The 14,498-nt window shown below is 46.3% G+C and overlaps 1 protein-coding gene across 1 annotated transcript; it reads left to right on the top strand.

The window, feature by feature from the left end:
- The first annotated feature begins 8,587 nt into the window (after positions 1 to 8,587).
- LOC128713397 (death-associated inhibitor of apoptosis 1-like) lies at positions 8,588 to 10,174 on the top strand. Its single transcript, XM_053808254.1, has one exon. It carries the CDS (start codon positions 8,588 to 8,590, stop codon positions 10,172 to 10,174), a length of 1,587 nt encoding a protein of 528 aa, XP_053664229.1.
- The last annotated feature ends 4,324 nt before the right edge of the window (positions 10,175 to 14,498 follow it).

A 14,498-nucleotide genomic window follows, 5' to 3' on the forward strand; every position in this document is an offset into this window, starting at 1 on the left:
CATTATTTCACATAATTTTTAATAACTATTTTGCACATCATTTGTTTAAAATTCATCACTCTTTCGCTGGCGCAATTCAATAATTTAGGCACGCTACTTCCAATCTATCGCCAGACACCCTGTAAGCTCGAAAGCTTACATCTTAAGACGGTATCTGTCAATCAATTCTCGATCGATATTTTGATCTACTGATCTTCAATTCACAGTCTAACTTGGCGTTTGTCGTCCATTTGGCTAAACGTTTCCCATACTTTCTTTCCCATCTAATCATCTACTTTCCCATAATTCCTTATTTTCTCTAGGGAACGTACGCAAGTAGAACAAAGCAACAAAAACCAAGAAAGAATTAACCAAAAGCAGGCAAATCAATGGGGAACGCACGCGGGAAGCGGATATAGTGTTTAAGCAAATGCGAGTTAATCGCGATCGCACGAATTTTTGGGTAAAGGTGCCCAAACGAAAAGCTGACCATTTCGTTCCGGGTTCTTAAATGCTGTGTGTTTTGTGTGTGATATGTAAACGTTGTGGAATAGTGAAATTAAAAAAAAAACAACGTAATAGCAAATGTGGTTTCCACTAAACCCCGGTCTCCTTGCTTGGGCCGTTTGCCAAAACGATGGTCGCCACTAAAGAGAGAGAGAGAGAGCGAGAAAGAAGGTTCCCTTGGGAAAAAATGCACCACCCATAGTCCTTCCTGTGCGCCTGTGGCCATAAAAAGGGGACTTTCACAGCGAAAAGCAACAATAAAAAAAATCATGTGAAAATGAACTGCATTTTACGAAAAGGCAAAAAACGAGAACGGGCAAGCACACTATCAAACGGGATCCGTGTATAAGCGTACACGCGATCGAAGGGAACGCACGGGAGAGTAATCAAGAATGAAATATCATCAAAAAGGAAATGAAAGAAAAGAAAAAAAACACACACACACACAAAATGCAAGAAGATTAAAGCATGAGAACGAAACGTGAAAGAGTAAAGCAGGAAGGCAACAGTGAATGAAAGAATGCGGTAGAGAGGAATGAAAAACAGAATGAAGCCGTAACATAGCAAGAAGAATGAACAACGACATGAAGCATAAAAACCGACACTGCTCCATAGCAGGACATAACTGTGGGAAAGAGAGAAAGAACGAAACGAATACTTATTGAGGATCTTCTTCACCGTCAGTGTGGTGTTTTGGTTGTGTTATGCTCTCGTACAAATTTGGTATTTCTCATGTTGCCCTGATTCCTATGTTCTTCTTCCTCTTCTTCGCTTCTCACTATGTTTTTTTTCACCCTTGTCCATATTTTTGTATGTGTTGCGCCCGTATATGCGCTTTATCGCTCTCGCTTACTGCTCTATCGTATTGTTAGCACTTTTATGCTTTTGTCGGCTTCGTTTTTTTTCCCCCGCTCTCGCCCTCTCTTTCACTCACATACGCACGTTTGTTTCGGGGAGTTTAATTTCAAAAGAATTCCATTCTCGATCTCTTCCTTCTCGGTTTTCGGGTGGTGTGTGGTCGGTCTGCTGTCGGGCGGCCCCCTTCAACCATCCTGCTTTTTGAAGGGCTGCAAGACGATCATTTTGTGTTGCATCCCTTTTTATCGCGCGAATGGGTGAGTGAGAGGCACATAATCGTATTTATTTTTTTTGTTGTTATTTTGTTTGCCATTGAATGGTGCGGTTCAGCGCCGTGTTCTCACCAGGCACCCACCACCCACAACATACGGAACGATCTCCCGAGCGGAGTGCCCGCTGATGCTAAACATTCCAATTTCGATTTGGTGTGTGAACGTGTGTTATTTTGTTGTTGTACTTTCGCTCTGTTACCAGTGGAAGATTTGTGCTCGAGTAGTGCATTTGCAGTTTATACAATCATTTTCGTATTTTTTTTATCTAAAAGGTATGATTTACATTATTTTAGCTTAGCTAAAAAGGTTTATTTGTTGCTTCACTTAGTCTGTGGTACAATCCACATTCGTCAGGAGACATTTTCTTTTCCAAACAGTAAAAGGACACTTTATCTAAAAAATTTTCTAAAATTTTTGAAATTAGTTCTTTGTTTCATTGTTAATTGATTAATTAAACAATTAATTGTTAATTAAGTTGAACAACTGTAGAAAATTAATAAATAATTATAATAAAGCAAATAAAACGAAATGAAAAAGCAATTACATAAATTACATTTAGGATAAACAATCACTTTCTTATCTTACTTACACAACTTATGCCTAACCCACTGACAGGAATAAATGTTATGCAAATTTAGTGATTGTTCGTACTGTTTTTCTCAATTATCGCACTTTGCGCTTATCAAAAGTTTAATATTTATGATATAATAATGAACAATATTAATTTCAATATGTTGAAGGGGTGTAAAAATCGTAAATTCTTTTCACACTTGCAATTAAATGCAGCATTGTGGATACATTGTAAAAGTAAAACAAAAAAAAAGGGGAAAGAGAAAAAAAAAACATCAGCCTGTGAACCACTAGAGTAGTACCGGGGGTTGCATTCTTCGGCGTAAACATCAATGCAGCCGTGTATGGGTGTGTGCATTAGAAAAGAATGTTGTTAGCAATAGACGGGGCGTCCACGGTGTGTATGTGTGTTGGTGCGACGACCGTGATGTAGAATGAGTTCATTCATACCTCAACCACATCCATCGTCTGTTTCTTGGGAAAAATACCAAAGAATGAGAGAGGCTTCCCCTCCCCCATCTCCACCCCTCCTCACATTATGCTGTCCCCGTTTGCAATGCAGCATAAAAAAGGGCTCCACTGCTGTACGAGCGAAGCTGCATCGTTGTTATGCTGTTGTTGTGACACTAGAAGTGTCTTTAATTCTTCATTTCACTAAGACCAAGCGCTACACGTTGGTTGTAATGTGCTGTCGGCAACATTTAGCATACGTCGTGCGTTTGTCTGCGTTATCAGTTGTTGGTTTTATGATAAGGTTATAAGCTTCAGTAATGCTCCAGAGATTTTCGGTCGATTCGCTCCCGGAGTGTGGAGCAGTTATCTTCCGCACCAGTAGAAGAAGACGATTTGTGGGGGCGCTCAGCAAAGGCAAAGGATAGTATGGGTGGTAGCATCGACTCGTAGCCGTTTGTCTTTGGGCCAGGGAAGTTAAGTTTTGTTGCTGCAGAGCCACACTCGAGAGGCTGCGCATGACCGTAAAAAGGCATTCGTGTTGTGCAAACTAGCCCGAAGCCGCCCTGCACAATTGTGACCGTGTACACATACACACACACACACCGCACGTCTGTAAGTTGGGGTGCGAGTGGGGTTTGCCATAGTGGCAGACGGTTAAAGTAACCAGTTTTAACCTAACTGGGAGATTTACGATACCCCATCCCCACCACCCCCCTCCCCCTCCGACTTGACCAGGACAGGAAAGTATTTCGTACGCAAAGGCAACAGCAAGGGCTGCAAAAGTTAAGTAAATTTCACTATAAACGCCTTCCGATACAAAAGTATGGGGACATGATTTGGCAGCGTCTGCAAGGAAAAATTGTTTCTGCCTGAGAGTGTTTGTTTTTTCCACGGGGAAAATTCCTTTCACGAATGTGTGTAAAATTTTCCTTCCCTTGCCAACAAACACCAATACTACGCCGCGGGTTTCGAACCCCAGTGCGCAGCTGTGAGATCTGTTTACATTCGACTGCGCTCCCACCAACACACACACAGACGTCTTGTTGTACTTCAATAATAATAGTGCATGTGTGTGTGTGTGTGTGCAAGAGGGTGCATTAGGGGCGCATCTGTTTGTTGTTAGCTGGCAGCAGTGCGACCGGGACGGTGCGAGCGTGAGCGAAAAAGCGAGAGACAAAGAGGCGACGACCCTTTGGCAACCACAGGGGTTGAAGGGCCGCATTCCATACGCACGGAGAGAAGAAACAGAGAGAAAAAACACAACCTCCAGAAGGCCCCTGTTTCTGGTGTGGCAGTGTACGATCGATCGTACCGATTAGTACGGAGTCGAACGTACTTCGGAAAGGTCGTTTTCATCGCTTTGCGACACGCGAACACGCGCACACTGCTGTGTGTGGCACGGGGTTTTTCGGTTCGCCAATCACCCACCCTTCATCCCCGTTGGTTCAGTAGAGGAAGGTGAAAAGTTGAAGTGTTTACCAGTAACTTTTCAAGCGGAAGCGCGGTCTTATATGGAAAAGTGTGTGTGTCACATTAATGTACCGAAGGCGGAAGTGTAAACAGTCGGCGCTTACGAACCAAGTGCCCGTATGGTGTGTACAGCAACAACAAAAAAAAAACCAAGCATAACCCCGTAATGATTCCAATGCTCACCGTGTCCGGCTAGTGTTGTTGGTGCCAAAGGTTAATGTTTTACGCTTAGTGCAAGGAAAAGTGCGCAAAACCGGGTACCGAGTGGCGTAAAAACGAAAAAGCAAAAAAAAAAAACAGCCACAGAAAAGGGCGAGAAAAAGAAAGCCGCCGCGCATAGAGGGACGGAATTGGCCCTCGTCCAAGTGGAACGACACTGTTTTTCAAGTACAGTATTCCCCTCAAAAAACAGTTGAAACTGCGTAGTTAAAGACTGCAGACGGCTCGTTTGTAGCAGTTTTGTCTACGGTTTCGAAGGCCGTCCGAGTTTGGAGTGTGTCTACCACTCTGCCAGAGGCTTGCAGCTGGAGCCTTTTCTAGGCGGCGTTGTGATATTGGATAAGGATGGAAGGGCACGCGATAAGAGTGTGACAATCCGTTAGCTCTTAAGCGGGAAACGCACCGTATTTATACACACAAACCAAAGGATTAACCTATACAGAGGCAAGCTGTTATTTATTAGACGTCTATCCATCATTCGCTGATAAACATTCGCGGGGACTATTCGGAAGGTAAGCATCTGCGGTTTGGTGGTGTGTTATCTTTTGCTGATAATTGATTCAATTGAGAACTTCATCGGCCGGGTTCGTCATTTTGCTAATGTCCAGAGGGCTCTCCACATTATTTTATTGCTCAAATGCTCTACTTGCAATTGCAAACAATAGAATGCACACATACAGAGAGAGAGAGAGAGAGAGAGAGAGAGAGAGAGAGAGAGAGAGAGAGAGAGAGAGAGAGAGAGAGAGAGAGAGAGAGAGAGACCGTATGTGTGTGTGGGTCTTTTACGGTACGCTTAACACACAATCCGAATGCATAATTCCGTCTTTTTATGCAAAGTTGCTACCCGGCAGTGTGCAACGTACCGAAAATATACACCAGAGACGGGGTTTTTTTTTTTTTCGATTAGGGTAACAAAACATTGGCCAGTACTCCCGTGTGTGTGTGTGTGTATTCCAGAAATGCAAATGGCTGCTAGGCGAAGGTTTGCTGTACGCACATCCGCCGGAAGCGGACCACCATGCATTATGTGTGGACCTTTTCATTCTGTTTTTTTTGGGGTGCGTCACAAACAACAAAAAAAAAGGGAGAAGACACGGGATAGAATTGTTCCTTCTTACCACATCAGCCGTTCCGGGGTTGCCGGAAGCCATTGGGACGCATGAGCGAACGATGCGCCGTGTGTGTGTGTGGTGGCAGGACGGGGAGGGTTGTGGTGGTGCTGGGAACACGGCACATCTGATGCGCGAGAACGATTCACTTCCGGGAGGGGGGGTCCTCTAGTAGGATGGGCGAAGCGCATGCACCCAGCTGCTGCCCTTGTAGACACACATACACAAGGGTAGAACGACCTGCATCATAATAAAGACACAAAAAAAAACCTATGCTGGGCGCTTTGTAAAGGGAGGAGGGAAAATAGAAGGGGAGGGTTCCCTATGCTGAGCAAACCTACAATGCGGGAAGAACTGGATAGAGAAAGGCGAAAGCACTTTCTTCCTTCCATTCTAGCCGATAAACATGGTGGTGAGTTCCTCCTTATTTTCTATAATATATTATATTTAAAATGCCAATGGGCAGCCAACCGAGAGAAAGGTTCGTCGCTTATGAGGGTTTGGAGTGAATTTCTGTTGCTAACGCAGGTACTTTTAGCAAATTAACGTCATCCGAGTTGATAAGCAATGTAATAGAATAATGGTAGACAAAGTCCAGAAGGTCGTCCCAAGCCAATGGCCTTGCCTTATCTCGACTGATAAGTTTCAACATTATTTGAAGGCTTTAGTCAACTAATCCAAGAAATGCATGTAACACAGGAAATGATGTCAAAGCTTACACATTAGTTGACTATCACCGTGAGACACCCGTTCTTTGGCTTCATTGCAACACGACTTTTTGCTTCTAGCCGGTGGGGCGGGCTAGGGCTGAGCTGAGATAATCTGCACGGAATGTGCCCACTGCTTGTGCTTCTACCTTAGACGAGCATTAAAAAAAAAGTACGATCATGCTCCCCGACGCGAGCGAGATCATCCATCTCTCCCCGAGTTTGCCCAACGGATGCCCTACGGACACAACCGCGCTGCTCTGATTTTCGCTTTGTTTTATTATCCCACCGTGAGCGTGAATGGTGGCAATAGTGGTTCACCCTCCCGCTTGGGTGGCTGAGGCCCGGAGCGGTGCGCACACCAGCGAGCGATCTGTGGGAATGGAATGCGGACTTCGACCGGTCACGACGCAAGCCTTTTTTTTTCTAGCCGTGCCCTAACCGCGAGAAGGCTTTCCAAGGAAGGGCAAACGTACACCGACAGAGAGAGAGAGAAAGAGAGCGAAAGAACGGCGCTTTTTGATGGCTCCCAAGACACACAGAGGGGGGGTGGTTGGAAAAGGTCGCCCCATTGGTACACCTTGGCTTCGTACCAAGTTCCGGATAGTTGTAAGCGATCAGGAAGGTGTTCGCTTGTTTGGGGCCACTGTGTAATGTCTCAAAAATAAAGGGGTGTTGTCGTGGCCTTACAGAGGTTCTATCCTCGAAAAAAATGTTTTCAGTAGTGCTTGAAGGTTTTACGACTAAATTCGACAAGCGTGTCATGATTATACAGAGCCACCAGGCGCTGGAATATTACAGAACGCATCTGCTCTCGAGGATCTCATTTCTCATTGTGTTTTTGCCGCCTGTTCAACATTCATCCAGCGCACGATCAGCCCAAACCGATCGGAAACGGTTGGTTATGGTTGAATTTCAACAAGCGAATAGCAATCAGCAGCCACCACCGTTTTTATGATCTGGCCGTGTGCCCACAGAAACATCTGCCTCGGTTATTCCAGCACCCGAAAACGTTCCGCGCGGGCAGCTGCTTGTCAAACCAGCAACAGCCATATATGCAGCCACAGACCACTGCATGTGTAAGGGGTTTTCGCTCGCGTGTGCTCTGTCGGTTCGGCTGGGTTTTGTATCTGCAGCTCCGAAAACCAATTCCCCTTCCATGGGTGTGCCGGGGGGGTGGATAATGTGGGCAGAGGATCGAGGGGATGAAGCAACAAAAAAAAAAACGGCAGGTTGTGTGCGTCGCACTGCCACGCACCGGTCCACTGATCCGTGATCCTTTTTTCGGACACTTTCATCCTGCAGCTGCCGCCTGCTTGAAAAATGCTTGAAACTTTGTGTTATTGTACCGACGAGAAACGGAGCAAGCAGGGAAGGGGGGGAGAAGAGAAGAAAAGGGTCGTTAAATAGAATTTCTCTCCTGTTACGCACTGGCACACAGCAGTGCAGCTGAGGGTAAAGTGAGATTCAAGACCACACCGTTAACAACACCCGAAAAGGAACAAATGTCTCGCTTGCCTGACGAGGGCTGTCATTTCATACAAAGAAGGGCACGTGTTCTGCATGATGGCCGTCGGCAGTTCCCAGTAGGACATTTGTGTTTCATTATAGTCCGCTCGTTTCAGGCCTCGTACATTATTCCCCCGCTTATTTCGAAAGCGGATTATCACTGCCATCAGCTGTGCGCGGCTCACTCTCGGGTCCTTTCTGTGCGCGCGTGCACCTTCCGCGAAGGATTAGATTCGATCCGGCCAACGCCATATGGGTCGTGAGGTCGTCTGGTCCTTGTTTTTTTTTTTTTTGGTAGGGCACTTTGCCAGCAGGCTCATCGTGTTATCGAAAAAGCTCCGCCGGATTCACACATCCCGTGCTCGGAGTGACGTACTTTGAAGCGAGTGGGTTTTTGCACGATATGACGAAACGATTCTGCATTACAATGTGACACTGTTGGAGATTGAATATATTTTGCATGAGTCATGCGTGCCAATTATCTGTAGACGCCCTATTTCCGGTCGCGTAAATCTACGTCCACGTGACTGAATGTATAGGATAGTCACTGGCGCCATTCCTATCTTAACTGCACAGTGGGAGACTGTTGACAAACAAAATTCTAAATGTATTTTTTTTTCCTTTCTTCTTCCCACTATCTTATCACCTTTTCAGATTGTTATCCGCTGTTCTCAATAACGCTGCGCAAACACGAATATCCCAAGAGCAGCTTCAATCTACAAACTGTTCTATCCATTGCAATTGCGTACGGTGGCCCATAGTGCTGCACGTATTAGTACACGACGCCAATAACATCGCCACCCTAGTACCACCCGGAGGGCAATTGATCGTTTGCCACGAAAGCAATTGCACATCACACCGAGTGACGATCGTAACAAATTCGGCTCCCACCAAACCCCCAGTGCATCTGTCTGTGTGTGAGTGAACACATTTCATGGACGCGCAATACGATCAAGCTAGCTTCCTGCTTTATCTGGCCATCTTTGTGCACAAGCTCACGTTCGTGCTCCATTGGGCGCAGAATTACCTGAAGGTTGTAGCCTGCGGTCAGCGGTCTGCAGGAGCAGGAGGTGGTGGTGGTGGAGGAGGAGGCGGTGGTGGTGGTGAAGAAAGATCGGCTGTAACCAGCGCGGCATCTGTCGTATCGTCTACCCCGAAAGCGCCCGACAGCGGCGACATGCGTGAGATGGCCCATGCACTATCACTACCGGCGCCAATTGATATACCGGACAACAAGCAGAAGGATGACGATCTGGCATGCATGTCCGCAGAATACTTTCACATCGAGGAGAACCGGTTACGCACGTTTGCCCGCTGGCCGGTATCGTTCATCAGCTCGAGCGTGCTCGCCCGGTACGGGTTTTACTACGTCGGCACGGACGACACGGTAAAGTGTTACTTCTGCCGGGTGGAGATCGGGTTGTGGGAACCGCAGGACGATGTGATACAGGAGCATCTGCGCTGGTCACCGTTCTGTCCGCTGCTGAAGAAACGCCCAACGAACAATGTGCCGCTGAACGTGAACTACCTCGATGCGGTACCGGAACCGAGCTACGATACCTGCGGCATTAGCGTGCGACAGCATTCATACGCCGAGAATGCTAACGAGCGGGCACACATTGATCTGGACCGCTTATCCGGTGACTCGTGGAGTGGAGCGAGCGACATTAGCATCAGCAGCAGCGGCAGCAGTGGCAATGGTCCTGCTGAGATGGAACCGATGTCCGGTGTGGGTGGCAACGGCGGTATGGGAGCTAATGGACTGCAGCAAGATCGGGCGTCGATGACGGCGGCCGAATGGAATAATGGTGTGCTGATGGGTGAACACAGCCTAATGCGTCGTCCGGAGTATCCGAACTACGCGATCGAAGCCGACCGGCTGAAGACGTACGAGGATTGGCCAACGTCACTGAAGCAGAAGCCGCAACAGTTGAGCGATGCCGGCTTTTTCTACACCGGCAAAAGCGACCGGGTGAAGTGCTTCAGCTGTGGCGGTGGCCTGAAGGACTGGGAGCAGGACGATGAGCCGTGGGAGCAGCATGCCATCTGGTACAGCAACTGCCACTATCTGCAGCTAATGAAGGGTCGCGAATTCATTCAACAGTGCAACGAGAAGAAGGATGCGGCCGCCGCTAACAATGGCACCTCGTCGTCGATGTCGTCCGCTTCCTCGCAACCGTCAACGTCCGGCATCAGCTCGGCGTCGTCGTCGGTTATGAGCACCTCGCCCGCTTCGTCCAGCGGTTTCAGCTCGCCCACACCGGCCGCGGACGAGGAGCGCACGCTGCGCTGCAGTGACCACTTTTCGTCCGGCAGTGATGAGGGTGAGGATGACGCAGGCAACAACCGGAAGGTACCGTCGGACGGTAAGATCTGTAAGATCTGTTTCGTCAACGAGTACAACACCGCGTTCATGCCGTGCGGACATGTGGTGGCCTGCGCTAAGTGCGCCTCGTCCGTCAACAAATGTCCGCTCTGTCAGCAACCGTTCATAAATGTGCTACGGCTGTACCTGTCGTAAGGAGCCTTATTGCAACGAAATATCGGCATCGATCAGCCAGGGGTGGTGTGATCTAGATTTTGGGAAAAATCGATTCCTGGCTGTCATCGTTTCATCCCCACCGTTGTTACCTGGGCTGTGCCTATGTATTATGGTTGCGGATCCAATTGTTCCCCGCTAAGTGGACGGTTGACTAACCTCGTGCGTGTAATAGTTTGTCTAACCAGTAAAACCGCTTAACCACCCTTTACGTGCCGGGAAATATAGATCTTCGGGTGGTTTGCATTGGGAGTTAGAAGATCGCCATCCTTTTATGGCTGCGACCTTTTTGCAGTTGGCAACTGGATTGGGCGATAGAGAGCCTAAAAGAACGGGAAATAGGTGCATATCACCTTTATTATCCCGTCGACAACTCTAACAGACATAACCGAAAGATCGAATGAGATACGTCGTGGTACAGGATGAATATGTGTTACAAGGAAAATCAAATTTTCCTATACAGTAAGGATGCAAGGGGACGAGGGTATCAGGGAGCGTGAGGTAAATATTTGTGAAGGAAGGAAAAGCAAATAAACAACATTTCGCTCTGGATGTATATCGGTTGATGCCAGACAGCATTTACACACTCTGTATGCGGTTTGGCAGCCACGCGATCGGTATTGCCAGGATCTGTACAGATAGGAAGTAACTGAATGTTGAAATTTGGATCCCATTGGACGAAGGCTAAACTATAAACAAAACGAACCTCCTGTACGCGTTACTGTACCATAAGTATGTGATCGTGAACGTACTTCGGTTGCCTGATGGTAATTTTAGTATTTTTTACTACATCGTAAGCTTTATGTAGCTTACGTTGCAATTGAATGTCTCTTTTTCTGTAGGGTTCTCTCGGAACTTTTTTTTTACAGTCGAACTGTGAAAAGCGCGGTTCTGAAGGGCGCTCCAAAAGAGCACATTTTCGTGTTGGTACTTTATAATTAAAGGAGGGCAACTTGCGGTGCGTTAACGGTACCGTGTACTGTGGTAGATAACTGAAGATGATAAGAAGCAACATTTAGGTATAGCAAAAAATATTATCCTTGAAAGTGTTAGGCTGCGTGTTTTAATTTAGTGGTTAAGCTTTTCTCCACCCAACTCGTGAGGTAGAACATGCCACGGTAGGCGGGCAACGAACTAATAAGAACTTTTGCTCCAGTTCGTAATTGAAATGTTAGGTTACAGGTAACAGGACACAGTGATAACATATACACACACACATACACACAGACGTATGAGGAAAAAAAAATACAAAAAACTATGCAAACGGAATGATTTCAAGTAAAACCATCTCTCAGTAACAGTCTAGCGGCAAGTCATTAACGGACAAACACACACGCACACTAACACACTAGAGCGAGCAGAACCGAAAACGATCTCTCCAGACGAAACAGGAACACAACTGTGTATGATTGAAGTACCTAAAATATAGCGACTTTCGAATAACCCTGAAGATTCTAGTGTGGATATAGTTTAAGCTAATGTCATATTAACGTAACAATAAATTGCAATGTGAAGAATAATGTTGAAACTATACAAATCGTACCGTGTTCCGTGGTGGCTTTCATTTCCATACCCATCCACATGATGACGCTCCGTTCGTAACGTGGTTGTGAGCCTAAATGGCAAAACAAGAAGTGTATTTTAATCTCCGCCAAAAGGCCAAATTTGCGGCACGCGTGCGCTGGCGTATTGGGGGGTAACCGGCCAGACTCCGGCCGTCTGGGTCTGGGTGCTGTTCCTTTTCGGTCCATAAATATCACCATCATTAGGCCAAACAAGGGAACTGTGCGTTCTGTAATGGTTGTTGCGCATGTTGTGCCATTATTCGTCATTTGTCGGCGAGACCGGTGTCTGAATTCGCAGACGAATTCTACCGAACTGGCTGTCTGGAATAGGGATGCAAACTATTTTAGACGCGTTGCTATATTTAGTGTACCCGGCCCGGGGTTGACGGTTGACGGGCAATGCCGAAGTTTCCGCAGTGTTGCGATGACGCCGGGAAGATCAAACACCCGGCGAGAGTTCACGTGTCTGCAACTGATTGTTTGGTGGGGAAATCAAATGTGAATGTCATCGCACATCGTACCCGAGTACTCGAGTGTGCCGTTGGGCAACGATCACACAAGGATGAATTCATTTCCGGTTCCAATCTACAGTTCATTGATTATAAGAATCGTGCCTGAGTCATAACAGCCATTCGGTAGCAAACTGTCGTCAGATGTATTATTTGTTTGGGGTTGCGGCTCTTTTGTTAATCGAGATTGTTTTCGTTCGAGTACACATGTATGATTGCAATATCAACTAACCAACGTTTGTACAGCGACACGCTGGCGCTTTGCAGAGTGGATTAACCTAAAAATCGCATCGAGAGTACGCTCTTTGTGCTGCGATAAGGCCGTACAGCTTATCACGTGTTTGTCCTTCCTTGGTTTAATAGCTTTAAGGCAGCTCAACGGCAATCTCCCTGTAAGCGTAGCCAGAACGTTGTTGCAGCGACGCAGAACGTGTTTATGAACGAACCCTTCCTGTGCTTCACCCGGGGCCCGCTTTTGGGCAACCGCCTAGACGAGTCCGGTCTTGTTCTCGGTGAGTCAGAACATTGCAGCCATCAACACAAATCAAGGCACTGGGAAGGCTGGAGCAGTTGGTCAATTGTCGCGGGATTTAGCTATCATTACCTCCCTTTTTTTGTTGCCAGTGAAGTGTTATCGGGTAATTGCAGAGAAAAAAACATCAAATGATAGACATTTTATGGAATGTAATCAATTTATTTCGTTTCGAGGAGGTGATATTTTGGAACGTGATAACGAACCTGAATTTCCACTTTTGTTCTTTTGTTGTTCTTGTGTTCTTGTCCACACTCGCATAAAACTCATTCCCCGCCCAGTTGCATTGCAGGTAGCGATTGTTTTCGCCATGTGCACGGAATTCTCATCCGTCCAGCAAAATAAAAAAAAAACGTGAGAAGAAAAACGACGTAAACACACACACACACACACACTAGCAGTGGACAGGCATTTGCAACAACCGATAATTAGTCGTTGTTCGAGATGGTGGAATTAGCATGCCCAGGGTAGTAGTAGTCGAACAATCGCGATCCGACTTTGAGGGTGGGTGATGTTTCGGATGTCGCTGTTTTGACAAGCAACCGGACGGCAGCTGATGCGCAGTATAAGCCAACGTGGTGTGGGTGGAAGTTGGAAGTACCCGCAATACGGTCAAGCTACCATAGTTGGCTGACCTGATACTGCGAAGTTAGCGCGTATGCAAATAGCTAATCGGCGAGTTGGCAATGTGGGCCTACGTCATCGGGGACGGGAATCACTGTGCTGACTCAGTCGAACGGGCGGGACCCTGAAGGCGGCGGTAATTTTGGTGACTCCCATGTAAGCAGTATAATAATTGATATGATCACTTAGGAATGATCTTATACTTCGGCTACAGATTGTAAGTAGTCTAAGCTCGGTGTTTTGGAAACATCTGATTGTACGGGTTTACACTTTTAATTCCCGAAGGACGGCATATGGTATATTTTCATTGTAAACTAGATCCGTGTCAAACTTTCCAAGGGTGAACCACACTTATCGCTGATGTGTTTGATAAGATACGCGTTATCTAAAACATGAAATAAAATCGTTCTTGTATCGCAGAGGTTGGTGGCCATAAGTGGAAAGTACGTGCGATTCGGTCCAGTGATGATTGTGTGTCAAGTCACAGCAGACCTCACTCACGACTAGCTGCTGCATCTCCAGCACCGTTTGGCCGATCGAGTTTCTATCGACTGATCAACCATAAATTCATCTACAAACGAACACCTACGTTGGAAAAGGTTAGCTTTGTGTGTGTGTTTTTTAAAGATTTATAGTCAAGAAAAACAACTCCTCAATGTCGGGCCGAACGTTTGAGGTTTAAAGTGCCGATTGAAACACATGAACGCCCATGTGACCGTAGAAGAAAATTATTCGTTTAACCGATGATCGTTCGATAAAAGATTGGAACTAACTTCCAACAAAGCAGTGCAGTGCCATGGAAAACAAAAGTGATTAATTGAAGTGATCTTTTTGAGGTTAAAAAAATGTGGTGAATTTGCTTTCCTTAAAGTTCTTGAAAGAAACTTATTTTGGATATAAGTTTGGATTATTTTAGGTGATAGTGTGAAGGATATTGGTGAAACTATACGACTTTAAAGTGCCTAAAATCCTAATGGTCGATACCGCAAACTAACTTTGCGTCGAACAACTCACGAGCTCGTTTTGTTTGTATTATACGTGTTGTGTATTGCGCTATCTTAAGAAAAGAAACGACT

This window comes from Anopheles marshallii, chromosome 3 (genome assembly GCF_943734725.1).
Source record: "Anopheles marshallii chromosome 3, idAnoMarsDA_429_01, whole genome shotgun sequence".
NCBI lineage: Eukaryota > Metazoa > Arthropoda > Insecta > Diptera > Culicidae > Anopheles > Anopheles marshallii.